We start from the raw sequence: 15,244 nt of genomic DNA on the forward strand, positions 1-15,244 counted from the left end.
ACATGAATACCTACGTGACTACGTTAGAGGTACGTTATTTATAGGCTACGTCGGCTGACGGTGAATCCTACAGCCAATTTATTGATAACGAGTGGATAACCTATTCCTACCCTATGTTAAGATAATGCCTGTCGACGGAGTAACTTATTAAACGTGGTTCTACAGTACAGCTAGCGTTCAGCATGTTAGCCGTTCTCCAGCATCAGCATGACGTGAACCAAATGGCACTTTTCCAGATCCGTTGGCCAGACGCTCCGATACGTTTTAAATAAGTAAATGATAAGCTATCAATGTTTGACATATGTATAATAATTAGTTATGTATTCGTTATGTATGCGTCAGCTACAACACCGCTGTGAAAAAGTTGGACGTATTTGGACTCTGACACATTTTTAGCTAATTTTCAAAAAGCCGGCATGTTTCTGCCATACGGAACTGTGTATGGCAGAAACATGCCGGCTTTTTGAAAACCGTGTTCGGCGTATCGTCTGCGTCCTTCAAACGATCACAACATACCCTTAATTTATATCAACCTATGCCGATATTTCGTATGCGCCAGCATATGTTTCTGTCATACGGATATGTGTGACAGGGCCTTAAAAACTGACAAATCCAATAATTTACAACAACTAGACTCCATAATACAAAACATTCATATTCTATATATTTACAGTATATATGCCAGTTAGGACCAGGTCCTGATCTAAACTAGCATTTAATGTGGCTGCGCCGTGTTATTTTAAATACCATGAGTTAATGTTGCGGCATTTATCAGACTACAGAAAAACAACATTTGTACTCAGACACCATTAGAAACCAAGTGACAAGCTGTTAAACAGAACAAATTAGTGCTGCATGACAGCTCACTTTTCCCCAAGGGCATTAATTCAAATATGTACATAGCAGACGGATCGTCCAAAACTTAAAATCAAATATGTAAACTAGCTGTTAGAGATTTAAGTGCAGACCTGTTATTTTTCACTGATACAAGAAGTGATCATCATGAAATTGCAATGATGTTACATGAACATTCCTGTTGTGGCAAATGGAAATGTACCAGCTGACATCGGTGTGTGCGTGCACGTACATGCATGACAGTGTGTTCCTTCTTGTGAGTTTATGTGTGTGTGTTTGTGCAGACCATCAGGTTAATCTTAGGTTTGTTTAGCCAGAGCTGAGGCAATGTTGGTGATGTAGCAGAGGGTCTGTTTGAAGAGCAGGGTCTTCACTCCTGCCGCTTAAACAGCAAGCTTTCATTCAGTTGCATTTCAGGAAAAATAAACAGACGGCTTAGCAGCTGGAGTTTTTATGCCTGGGAGTGCGCTGCAGAGACAGATTTGTTGCTCAGGGGGCGGATTGTTTTTTAGACATTCAGCATCTTTACACAACTGCAGAAATAGCTACCAAATTAAAATGTATTTTTTCCTCTTTGCTGCTTCCAGAGTGGATGTCATAGCAGGGCAATTAAAGTAGATTGAAGCAAACTGAATGCCACTTGACATGATAGAAGTGGGACTGGGTATTACACTCACTGTAGCAGCATGCAAATAATCGTTTCCCCTCCTAATCATGAATCTACTTACTGATTTAACCATCTTTTCTTCATTCTAGTAACAATATAAAAAAATATTTTATTCACGATACTACCATGTATGGAAAAAAAGCTACTTTTAGTTTGTCAAATTATTCTGAAGAAAAATAAATAGGCTGTCATCTTATCTGATTTACATGGACAAACACCCAGTGACATAATACAACAACAAAAAAAGATTCATCATTTTAGGCCGTTTGAGAACGCTCCAGGGCTGATTGGCAGCTGTCCACGGTCACAGCTGGAATGCAGTGTACGTCTCTGGGGTCAAAAGTGCTTGGGGACCGTGGGATGCTGGGTGTTTTGGATTAAGAGGAAGGGGCACGGGGTCATGAGGGCTTTTTGGCTCTGCGAGGTGACAAGGGGGTGGAGTCCCGCTGGGAGCGCTTGATGTTCCCACTGTACAGCGAGGAGATGGAGGCGTTGGTGGGGGCCTGCGGGTGAGGCAGAGTACGCCGAGAATACAGCGGGCCCGCCCTGAGCAGCACGACGTCCCGCACGGCGCCACAAAAAGGCTTACTGACGAAGCAATAGAGGAAGAAGTTGACGGCTGTGTTCAGCATGGCCAGCATGTTGGACAGGTCGTAGGCCAGGTGGACACGCCAGTCTCGGTGAACTGAGGACACGTACAGGTGATAAATGACCACCGCCGTCCTCGGAGCCCACAGCACAGAAAACACAGACGTGATGGCCAGTAGCATGGCTGTGGTTTTCCCGAGGCGCAGAGGAGGCGCAGACTTCGGCCTGCCCTCCTCCTGGCAAGGCTGCTGCCTCTGCCTCGCCCTCAGTGTGTGGATTATCAAAGAGTTCAGCACTAAGAAAATGCTGCAGGGCAGGAAGTAGATGATAGTTACATGCGTCCATATGAGGACGGTGTCCAGGGCTGTGGGGGGGTCGCTGTTCCTCCACATGTCTGACCACCAGAAGAAGGGCACACCTGATACGAGAGATAACCCGAGGACGACCGCAATGATCTTCCTGGCCCGGGCCGGGTAGCTAATCTGGCGGTGGAGGAGGGGGTGGCACAGCGCCACATAGCGATCCACGGTGAGGGGCACGGTGGACCAGATGGAGGCGTGGTTGGCAGCGAACTCTGCAGCGCTGACGGAGTGCAGCAGGAGTGCAGGGACATCGCGGTGAAAAACTGCCGTCTCCAGCAGGAAGCCGACAAAGATGATGAAGAGCTGCGAGAGAATATCTGAGCCCGTCACTGCCAAAAGATAGTAGTACAGAGCTTTCTTGGTGCGGGATGCCAGTCTGGATAAAGCCACGGCTGTGAGGATGTTCACTGAAACAAACAGAAACAATAAAAAGTAGTAAAAAGGTTAATCAGGTTACTAATGGCTAATATGCTATACTATGCTAGGCTGCCTTAAATATATGGCATAACAAACTAAATTAAGACACTGATTACTTTCAATTACAGGAAACAGATTGGGGGGAAAAGTATATTTAGCCAAGGCTAGCTGTGGTAGCTCGTTAACTTGAAGCGGTGATAAATACAATTGATTTTAGCACTGTTTAGAAGATTGCCACAATTCTGGCTTTGCGTTTCCTGTTTTATTTTGTAAAGTTCACTCCCCTTGTGTCATGTCGAGTTGTACTTCCTGTCTGTGTGTTTTTCCCTCGCCCTGTGATTGTTGATGTATCCTCCTGTGTCCATTCACCCTGCCCTTGTGTCTTTGCCTTTTTACCCCAGCTGTGCCTCGTTCCCACGTTTAGAGTCTGTGTGTATATATCCCTGTCTGTCCCAGTGTTCTTTGTCGGATCGTCTTTCATGTTACCCCCATGTTGGCTCGTGCTTCGGTCGTGGTTCCTTGTGTCTTACCTGGTTTGTGTTTCAGTTATATGTGTTGCCTTGTTTTGTTTGTATTTTGTAAGCTTTATTAAATAAAGCTCTCTTTTGTTAATAATCTGGTTTTCTGCATGTGGGTCATCCCCTGTCCTTAACTTGTGACAAAGATATGCAAACTTCACAGCTTTTTCACAGAAATTATACATTTCTATAAAATAAAAGGTAAAACCAATCATGAAAATATTCTGGTGGTTTTGGTAGGCATAACAAGTACCTTTTTTAAGAGTTGTGCATTTCTAGGGTAAAATGCATTCATAGCAGTATAAGTTACAAACCATTGATTTTATTTGTCTCTTGCAAAACATCTCACACAGTATCTCCTCTATACATCATCTCTAATCTGTTTTTTTTCAACTTGTCAACAGCTTGATATTTTAGCAGTAGGATCTGTAACATCACCATCATTTAAGACCCTGCATAGAGCTGTTGACTCTTGCCCTTTGGCCTTTCTACTTATTTTCCTTTTGCGTACAATTACTGTCACAGTTCGGTTAAAAAGGAAGACCCTGCCTGTACACACAACAGGCAGGTTGCCAACAAAATTCGATGGCAGCAGGGTGATTAGACACAGGAGGATCAAATCAGGGCGGGGCAAACAAATCACAAAAGGCGGGAAAACACTCAAAGACAGGAAGTAAAACGAGACATGACACACGGTGAGTGTTCTTTACGAAGTAAAACAAGAACAGAAAAACTAAAAGCCAGGATCATGACAATTGCGTTTCACATCTGGTCCATTAGAGCTCTGTTCACATTCCTCTTGTTTTGATAAACACTGTTTGAATCCCTGCTGGATCAATACCAAATCACCACCATTGACTTGTAGACGAAGCACAGTAATGAGAACAATGCCGAGGTGAACGCTGTCCATAAACCTGACAGTCAGTTCAACTTTCTGAATAATTGAGGAAATAAATTTTGATGCACATAGATTCCAAAGACAGTGGTGATCGATGGATGGATAAATACTAAACTTCCCTGGGGATTAATAAAGTATATCTACATTAAACAAACTGATTGCAAGATGATTCGATTATTGTAAGCTGTGAAAAGTGCCATCCACGCTTGGTCATGTGCCACAACAGTATCACTGGTCCATTAGAGCTCTGTAATGTACCTCTAACTCACTTGTGTATTGATTTATTCTGTCCTCTGCAGTTACCACTTCTGTTATAAATAGATATCAAAGCAGCAATTCAACCTGTGCTGTGATTCGGATTCAATGCAAATGCAACATATAAAATCATGTAGAGCATCAGGTAATATTCTGACCTTAAAATGTCAGTTCTGTTGAGTGATTTGCATACATGACATCATGACAGTGTACCTGGTACTCCCACACAAAGCAGAATACTGTAGTAGATGACGGGGATGAAGCCCAGGACACATTTGGACTTCTGCAGCTCCTCAGGTTTCAGGCCCAGCTCTTGGTGGCCGGACGCTGTCACATTGGGCCAGTCGATCATGACCTTGGCGCTTCCCCTGGACAGAGATGGAGACTATGAGTTAGTGTTTTAATTAAGAAAGCAAGACACAGGGGAAAACTGGTGATTTATTGTGATATTCTGTAGTTTTCTTATTGTCAATTAATCCCATGATATCCTAAACCACCAATGTATTGATCCTGACAAGTATTGTGTGTAAGCCTGATAGATCTTCTTCCTCTGTTGTCCAAAAACTATTAAAAACACATCAATGAGCCTCACTGGATGACATCTTCCTTCATTACCATGAACACACACACTTTATGCTGTGCTGCTGCAAATACTCACTCGAGCATCAAATTTGGAATAATCTGCCGCTCAAAAAAGTCCCAAACAAATACAATATTTCCTCCTGTTTGTTTGATACAGTGACCAGCTGAGCCTTTATCAAAAATTAAACTACATATTTGTGACCTGTTTTTAAAGATTTACATCTATAGTTTGCCACAGGCAGTCGGGTCCTCGGAAGGTATTGAAAGACAGACAAGCACATTATTAGATTTGCTCTGTAATACTAAAATGTATTTAATTTAAAGTTGAGTTAAGGTTTGGGTTTAGCAGGCTTGAAAATTGAATATTTTGTGTTCAAAGTAAATATATTTAAATTAAACTGCTTTTTCAGCTGAAACCCAAACTAAAGACATTTTGTTACATTTTAATTTCATTATTTTTTTTAATAATCTGCTGATTATTTTCACGATTAATCTTTTGTTCTAAATACATCAGAAAAAGTGAAAAGGTTTGCTAGAACCTGAAGGGGTCATCAAATTACTTGTTTGGTTTGACCTGAAGGATTTATGACAAGAAGATAGTTCTCACATTTCAGAAGTTGCAACCAGAGAATGATTTAACATTTTTGCTTGAAAAATGATCCGAACAATTATTTGATTATCAAAACAATTGCTGATGAATTATTTGTCAATTGATTAATTGACTAATCGTTGCAGCTCTAACTTGCATAAATCAAGAAGGTCGACGAATCCAGTGGCAGGTAAATCTCTGGAATACACCACGTCTTTAGATTAAATTTCATTCACGAAAATGAAATTCAATATTAATTCATTGTATCAGTGACAGAATACAGACCCGACTTATAAAAGAAATGTATCAATATGCAAAGATACATACTGTATGTACGGTCTGAATGATTTACCGAGCTGTTTCCTGTTTTTCAGAGATAAACTGTGGAAACAAAAAGTCGATTAAATCCACTGAGTTTGGACTCAGTCAATTGAGCTGCAGGTGCACAACAACAGATGGGCTGACACCAATGACCCCGTCACCCTCCACCCTCCCGAGAGTCATTATCATCCCGTCCCCCAATCTAACCTTTTCACCTGGGTGCCATCCATCCTGTTTTTCTCTGTCTGTCTCTCTTCTGCCTACTCTCCTAATTTACTTCGCTCATCCATGAAGCCATATTTGGACAGTGTTATCTCTTAAGCTTTCAGTGACAAACCATTTGTGGATGCTTAACCAACGTAAACATCATCGTGGAGCCACGGACACCCACTGGGTGAAACTGACCTCATGATGTGGTCAACAGTTGGTCATGGTCATATTTAATCACTGTGATTGTAAAGGCTATTTATGTGCCAAAACCCTGCACGTGATTATACGACTGACTGGATCATTTTATGACTTGTAGCTGGGATGTGATCATAAACTTGAAAAATATATACGTGCTTGGCTGCTTTAATTCACCTTAGCACAACAGACTAGCAGAAAAACATGAAGTGAAAAGCAATCTTCAAGATCAATGGCGTAATTCAGTATGTGGTTGTGTAGTAAGAAGAGAGGTCGGTATGATAGAGACTGCCTCATGCTTTTTCTTTAAACATAGCTGGAATCTTATTTTCCTTCAAAAGGATTTTGTAGAAAACTGTGTATGATATACTTTGTATTTTGTGAATGATGGGGAAGTGAGATCAGGAAGGATGACGCATGGTTGTCACCTCCTGTTAGAGTCGGCAGACAGGAGTAGGAGAATTGTCACAGGAGACAACCACATGTCATCGAGCAACTTCTAAAATTGGCTCCTTGATTGCCGTCACCAGTCAAAGGCGCCTGAAGGTCTTCGCTGTTATAAAATGTCTTCAGTGTCGTAGGTCCACTTATTGAAATCAAGCCAATCTGAATGGTGGAATTGTATTGTTTTGTCAGATATGTATTGTTATTGTACATGCCACATGTGTAAATGTGGTTCTAAATAAAAGAACAAATAGATATAAAGGGGGGGAAACACTTTCAGTACAAGGTTTATAAATAGAGGTTGACTGGAGGATTTGATGATGATTATGATCTTCATCAGATCGAGTTTACCCAACTGTCATGTCATTATCAGTCAATGGGAATTATAGATGTGAGCACTTTAAGGACTTTTCAAACATGAAAAAAAACAATAGACACAAACGTGGATAAGAAATCTATGAAGTGCTCAGGAGAATTTGATGTCATTTGGGCAACTTCCATCTGCTGACAAGGACAAGGATCATGTTATAAGATCCAAAGCTCCAGAACAGCTGCTGAAAGGACTTTGTGATTAAATTATTTTGTCCACTGCTGTTTTTTGAAGTTCAACTGGAGAAATTGCTGAACAAAAAACAACTCTGACTCTCATTAGATCTCATCTGTAATGAAAGACGTCTGACAAATGTCTTCATATGTTGGCTTTAACATTTAGTGCAACATAAGGTATCACTCTTACATACATGTCCTGTGAGAGAATGAATCTGTCCGTCTCCGTCTTCACGTCTCAGCTGTGACATATTTGTGACAAATTACACTTCTCAGACTTTGGAAGAAATGCGAGCTCTGAGTTTGCAGTCTGAGTTTTTATCAAATGCATTTTGGTTGCTTTATTTATCTGTAAAACATTCTCGTATTTCAGTCTTTGTTACGTAACAACCTCCCATGTGCTGATATAGGATGCCCCATTCAGTATTAATAGGGCTGCTATTCCCACAGGAGGTGTAGTTCAGATATACATTCATCCCTACAATGTTTGACCTCAGAGAAGAACACACCTATGTTTTCTACAGTATGTAATCATTCATAAATGAAAAAAATGCATAATGTGATAACATGTCGAATATGTCTTTCTAGGCAGCTTAAAACTGTTAAGTATTAAAAGTATTCTTGGTTGATCAATCAAGTATCAGAAAATTGTTTAAAAAAAACTTATCACAGTTTCCTAAAGTCCTACATGATGTCTTCAAATTGCTTGTTTTGTCTGAACAGTCCAACGACTGAAGTAAACCAGCAAATATTCACATTTGAGAAGCTGGAATTAGAGAATGACTCAAATTGTTCCGGTTTGTTTTTATTTCCGAGCACCTGTTACATTATTAGCTGCTACAAACACTACTGCAGCAAATAAATAAGAAGTGCTGCATGGAATTAATAGGAAATCAATATAAAAGAACAATCTGAAGCAAACACCACTGCTGCGTACATTTACCATAAAAACAGGTACGTTCAGTTGACCTGCTAGAGGTGACGGTACTGCCTCTTTCATCTGTTTCCGTATCGTAAGACCAGGAGTAAGAAAGATGATCATTATGAATGAGAAGGTTGTGAGGTTGAGAGCAAAACCACAGCACAAGGGAACAGTAATTACACCGACCAATCAATATCCCTGCAGCCACTTCTTTTACACCGGCAGAGATCCTCTTTAATCCTGAAAGTGCAAATGAAATCTTGAAGCTGGAGAGCTCTCTGTCTCCTCTACTTACTCTTCATCAAACTTTATTCTCTGGGAAGTTTCCTGCGCTGACTAATCTTCATGTTCAGTCTCTCGGGTGCTACAGATTCTAGGTGGGAATGAAGCTTCAGAGGTGTTTCATTAAGTCCACCTTACTCGAGGGAAATGAGGTGTATTGACGTGACAATAGAATCATGCCGCTCCAGTCAAGTGTCAGCAGACAGTATCGGTCGGTTAGTTAGTTTGGAATCACCAAAGTCACACAATGACACACACAAACTACAACTGATTGAGGCAGCGGTAGACTAACAAATTCTATGTTCTGCAAGGTGTTTTTTTCCATGTAGTCTGGTTGCTTTGAAGAGAGCATAGGTTCTTCAGTTCCTGTCGTAAACACAGACTTTATAGCTGTCCCACAGCAAGGTAACGCAGTACAACTATTCTAAATATAGCTCACATTTAAACTGATATTGATTTTGTTAGGTGGCTAAAATACATTTTGCTGCTGCACCACAGCAGTACTTTGCTTTGCTTCCGTGCGTTAACTCCTGTCGGTTCCTTCAAACTGGGGGCGTGCCGACTGTCATCTACTGTAGGCGATACACTCACAACGTTCAAACTATCTCTTTAACCAGGACAGTTGAGTAATCTGTGAAGATCAGATGTTTCTGGTAAAGACTCTTCCCAGGGTCCAGATGCAGCTGGAGGCTATAGGACGTCACTCTGCAGGGGGTTCAGTGCCCAGGAAGCTGAACTGAACTTTATCTATGCTCCACTGAGTCCTCTTAATAATTCATCAAGACACTGTGCACCTGAAACAACAGCGCTGGGAGATAAAGGGTGCTGCAAGTGTAACTGCACAGCCAACATATTACTGTTTCACATAAGAGCAAGGAGGATGCATTTTGGAGTTTATCATGAAAGAGACAGGGCTTTTGATCAAACTGTGGCTTGTTTTGATCCAATGGCTGAAAGGCAACACTACAATCAGACCTCAAAGAAGTGTGCTCATCGTGCAGATCGTGCTGCTGTTCAAAGTTCCTCCATGAGGCCAAAATCATTGTAAGAAAGACATAATCCAGAAGTGCATTTTGGCAGAAACTACATAGGATATCAAATGTTTCTCTCTATGAAGATGTAGGAGGTGAAATAAAAGTAAATGTTGTTAATATAAAAGGGAGAGTTCGAGACAATATACATTCTGAAACAATCGGAGGAGAGACAGTCCAGACTCGCTCCCTGATGTCCACTGATGTGTAACAGCGCTGATTGCACAAGAAACAGAAACATTTCATCCTTTTACAACAGAGCAGCTCGGACACTCGTGCATAAACAGTGAATGGAGAGAGATTTCTTTGGCTTTGTTAGCCCTTGTATGGTAACTCTCACTGACTGCAGTCTTACCTTCACATCCAGTTTGCACAGCGACTCTCCACCTGGTGTACAGCCGGACCGGTCCCCTGCTCTGCCGTTCCCACAGATGCTCCTACAGAGTCCCCGACATCGCTGCTGGACACCCGCTGAGGAGACGTGGAGGAGGACTGAGAAGGGGAGGAGGAGAAATGGAGTCCAAGCAGCCGGTTCATCACTGCAGCGAGTGAGCAGAGGGAGAGGGGAGAAATGAGGTAGAGGGGAGTGACAATGAAGGGAGGGTGAGGAAGGGGAGAGAGGGAGGGATTGATCTGTGGATGGAAAGGAAGGAGGGAAGAAAAAAAGATAGAAAGAGATAGAAAGAGACAAGGATGAGAGTGCAGAGAGGAAAACAAGAAACTACATTAAGTCTGATAGGGATTAAAAAGTGATGATGTTTTAGGCTGAGTTCCAATTCATATTCTGGAAAAAAAATGATATACACAAAGCTTTCTATATGCAGACTAATGCCATGTCTAAACTTCTTACTATATACTAACTGTAACTAAATGTACTAAGTACTAATTGTACATATAACTGTAGCATTTGTGTTCCAATTATGTCAAATTTAATTAATAGAAATTCATATCTGTTCTGAGCAACTAATTGTTTTGAAATTCATTCAAAGCGAATGAGTAAAAACTCAAATGTTTTCACCTGGAAGGGTTCGATGAAATGTCAGAAGATCACTAAAATCAATATGCATCCACTGGAGGGACGATGGATGTCTGTACCAGATGTAGTGGCAGCATTTCAGCCTGGACAAAAGTGGACCGACTGACCGACCCACACTGCCATCTCTAGAGTAAGTATGTAAGTAAGTTGTCACTTAGGAGGACTTTGCATTGACCTACATTGATCCCATTAAAACTAAGCCTAACCTTAACCAAAAAATAAACTTAGCTTGTGGGGACCAAGTTTTTGTCCCCGAATAGAAGGTGTGTCCCCATAATGTCAACAAAACACACACCCACACACACTATTACAACAGGCAGGGATCAAAGAATATCGGCACCCAGTAGCAGCAGCTTATTTCATGCACGTATTCTTAACAGCAGTTAAAACTAACACAATTACAAACAGGAGAATCATTGGGATCAGTCGGTGTGGGAGCTGAGTTGTTGTTTTGCACAAAGACAAATGTCTCCTTAATGTAGCTAAACCCTTCGAAGAGAGCCCATTGCACGACTGCAAGTTGTTGACGACAGCAAAGCAAACAGTGCATTAAAGGAGGAACTAATTCATCCATCAGCTCAGTCTGTTGACAAAACAAACCCGAGGCCTGAGCTCGCTGCGATCCAATTTGGCTTCCAGCATCCTGCAGCTGCATACCAGTTTATGTGTTTGTTTGACATAAAGCGTTAGAGCTCTGATTTTACACGGCTGCAGGGGTCAGGCAAACCTTGGCAGTCAACAATCATGCAAAGACATGCCTCGCTGTCGATCGGACCGGTTAGGCGGATGACGCTGAGGGAATAAATAAGGATCAAGCTGGATAGGAGTGGTTAAGCTTAATTGATTGTGCTTCATGATTCTTATGCAGCAGTTAATATTCATCATCATGGTCAACAGAAATCTAATTTTCCTTTTATAGACAGGAGGGAGCCACCTTAGAAAACCCAGAGTGTGTCACTGAGGCGGTGGCCTGAACAGATACTACACAGCCGCTCCCTTTAAAAAACTGCATTTACATGTCATGAAACATTTTGATAGATTGCATGCTCTTCTGCAAATTAAAACTAATTGTTTAAAATTCTGGGGGCCAGTTGCTTCTGAGTTAAGTTTTTCCTTAAAATTAAAATGAGTTGCACAAAACACCCTTAAGTCTTCTCCTTAAAGTTTCCTTGAAAGGTTCGCTTAAGTAAAACTTAAGGTGTTCCTGAGAACCTTCTTGAAACAAGACCAAAACGGAAATAACATAAACTCAAATATTTACTATACTTGAGTAAATGTACATGGTTGGTTCCTGCCTCTGATTACATCATTAGGATTTACACCAGGAGCACGTAGTCAAATCTATAATGAGTATATCTTTAGAGGATGTATAAATCATGGAGTCAGTTTCATGTCTGTAGAGTCTATTGGCAAATCAGATTTATTGTCAATTTCTCGCCGCCTACGTTGAGCTCGTCCCTCACAAACAACTGCCACTGAAAAACAAACCTTCCTCTGCAGCTGGAGGGGAAAGAGAAAGAATAGAGCTGCTGGGGTGAGATAATCTGATGCTGAGGCAGAGCTCTTCTCGCAGGTCACCTCAGGCTGGGCGGCTGCCATAACCCCCCCCACTCTCCAAACTGTCCCTCTGTGCAGCTTTCACGCAATAAGACTCTCACCGGCCGAAACATGAGCAGCTCTCAAAGAAACACTGTCATTTAATCTCCGCTCAGACACACTCAGCATGATTTCATGCTCTCTCTCTGTGGCGGGCTAATCCTTCTGAAAGTCTTTCCCTCTTTATGGTCGATGCATGCTTTTGATTTCACTCATCGATGCTGAAAACTTAAAATGTCTTTCTCTTAGTTGTATTTATGATACTTTTTTATGTTTTCTTTGGAATTTCTGTTTTCTTTAGCCAGAGTTCAAGCTTGTTATTGCACTGAATGCACTGTATGTAATGCATATTACAATAAACTATAATTGAATTATAAAATGCACCTGGCAGGACTGTGAGATTAATTGCAACTTGCTATCCTGGTAATTGCAGCAGTTACTCTGTGAAATATCTTCTTGTCGTCTTGTTGACTGATATCACATTTCTGCGTTATTTGTTCAAATCATACCAACGCAGTGACTTCATCTGGCACAGATGCTGCATTATGCACTCAATTGAGATCTGCATCTGACTTATTTTAGTAAAGCAAACAAGCACAAATGGCTACATAATTACCTCAGTCGGTCAGTTCTGCTACAGCTGTGTGAAAGAATGAATTCTCAGTTTCTTCCACTGAAACAACACAATCACACATTATCACTGAGGCTAAAGCTCGTCATAGATAAAGATACACAACTGTCAGGATGTGTCCGCAGATAACTTGCTTTTGGGGAAATGTGATTGATCACATTATAGGTAAAAAAAAGATTATTTTTAACTGTAAACTCTGCAATGTAATGCCTATTTTGAGACTTTTATGAGTATAAGAAATTAAATATATATACTACTTTTTTGTCTTGTTGAGTATAATAATGTAGAGCTTGTTCATGTAAAGAATCTTCTTGCTTAGTATTGTTTTAAAATAATTAAAACAACATTTTCTTTGGAAATATATGATGGTGGAGCACAGCCCGAGTCTTTGCTTATGTGTGTTTTAATGTTGATGTTTTTTCTCGTTCACTCACCTCAACTGGTAAATTATTGATTTGATAAATGGATAATGACAATATATACATATTAGCATCTTTGTGCCTCATTCTTAAATGTATTTTTGTTGCTGGGGTTGTGCTTATATTTGTAGTATTACTCAGCTTTTTCTTATGTTCTATGTGCATAACCCACCCACTGTCATCTGTCCATGTATATAAGTAGAACACGTCAATCTAACCCAATCAAACATCACTTTTCACTTACTTAATCCATTTATTAATCTTTCTTTTTCTTCTGGATTTCCTTTTCTTTTCTTCTTTCCACATCCTGTAGTTGTATTGTGGCGTCACCATTTCATGTTATGTCAGTTGAGATATTTTTACAAACAGAATAATGTTCACCGCTTGGATCCTGCCTGCCGCTGAGATGCAGCGAGTCTGCCTTCTAGTGGACACACTGTGTAAATACAACCAGGAGTATCAGAGTAGAGAGGAAGAGTTTGTCTTTGACTCTCTTTACGTTATGCTCTGGTGCTGTTGTTGCAAAGACTTGAAATGGTTCAACCGTACATGCATGGATATTGTCCAGTTAAAGCATTGCTTTGCCACAATATTAAAAGGCAAGTTTAACCACAAAGAAAAACATATTATATAACTAGCCTCTTGTATCTAGTCAGGGAGATAGTTTTTGATTCATGTGTCTAGGTTTTGAGGTAACCTAGGTTCTCACAGAACACACTATGAACAGACTTATAGGGACTATTTCCTCTGTGCAAAGTAGTTCCACTGAATTTACTCAAACAAAACCCTAACTCCTTCTGTCCCTTGTGTTGGGAGAGGCAGCAGACATTTGTCATTTTGTTTACTTAAAGAATATAAAGGTCAGAAGTTCAAATCAACAAACACTCTAATCCACAAAACAACTTTTACTTTCCAAAAATGTGGTTGTAAAAGTAATATTTTATGTTTTTCAAGCTAAACTTATAGCGTTAACTCTCTACAGAAAGACAACAAGCATTTCATATGAGCACATTGAAGGCCCACTGTATGCAGGCCTGACCTGTTGGCTAACATCCAGACACACACAGATCCTTTGTGTCCAGAGTCAGACTCGGATAGAAGAACTCGTCCTGTGGGATCACCATCGACTCTGACACACATATGATCTCAGCTCACAGGCGGGGGTCAACAGCACTGACATGGCCCCACAGAAGCAGATCATGAACATAAACAGCACAGATATCAGCAGTAGAGTCCTTCTCGCCGACTCTTTTTCTTCAATGGAGAATTGTGGTTTGTGATTATACAATTAACCATGTTTGTTTTAAAGTCAGGAGGATTTGAGTTAAAATCATTAAGAGAGGGATATTGATCATATAAATCCCCCCCCCCCCCCCCCCCTCCCCCTAATGAAGCGTGCTGTAGCCTGAAGCTGTGAATAAATTGAGTGTGTTGCTGTGTCACGCACACGGTCTAAATTGAGTGAACACACTGACACACATAACAAATCTGTAACCAAACTAAACAATAAGTATTCAAATCTTGTGGAAATACTCTGTTACAAGTAAAAGTCCTGCATTTAAAATGTGACTTAAGTAAAACGTACAAAAGTACAGTCATCAAAATATATTTTAAGTACCAAAAGTAAAAATACTTATTCGGCATAACGGCCCATTTCAGAATAATGTACATTATATAATTGGATTATAACTATTGATCTATTAATGTCTTTAGTTTTTAAGGTGGTGAGTGATGCTGAACCCAATGTGCATGTTTGACCAGAATGTGGCTGTTAATTTAGTGCCCGGGTAGCTTGTGAAGGCACCAAAGACGTTTATCTTAACCTAAAACAATACATGATAATAATGTGTTGATTATATTTTGTATTATTAAAAAGTACT

The 15,244-nt window shown here is 40.6% G+C and overlaps 1 protein-coding gene across 1 annotated transcript; it reads right to left on the minus strand.

The window, feature by feature from the left end:
- Window positions 1–476: 476 nt before the first annotated feature.
- On the minus strand, window positions 477–10,216 carry gpr142 (G protein-coupled receptor 142). The gene is made up of 3 exons (XM_029456456.1): window positions 10,038–10,216; window positions 4,774–4,928; window positions 477–2,879 (listed from the first exon to the last, which is right to left on the minus strand). Exons 2-3 carry the CDS (start codon window positions 4,910–4,912, stop codon window positions 1,921–1,923), a joined length of 1,098 nt encoding a protein of 365 aa, XP_029312316.1. The 5' UTR covers window positions 4,913–4,928; window positions 10,038–10,216; the 3' UTR covers window positions 477–1,920.
- Between the last annotated feature and the right edge of the window lie 5,028 nt (window positions 10,217–15,244).

The sequence above is a fragment of the Cottoperca gobio genome, chromosome 19 (genome assembly GCF_900634415.1).
Source record: "Cottoperca gobio chromosome 19, fCotGob3.1, whole genome shotgun sequence".
NCBI classification, from domain to species: Eukaryota; Metazoa; Chordata; class Actinopteri; order Perciformes; family Bovichtidae; genus Cottoperca; species Cottoperca gobio.

Coding starts and splice junctions, on each gene's coding strand:
- gpr142 (XM_029456456.1), bottom strand. CDS start 4,912: ATGATCGACTGGCCCAATGTGACAGCGTCCGGCCACCAAGAGCTGGGC. Junction 2,880..4,773: donor GCTTTGTGTGGGAGTACCAG/GTACACTGTCAT, acceptor TGTTTGTTTCAG/TGAACATCCTCACAGCCGTG.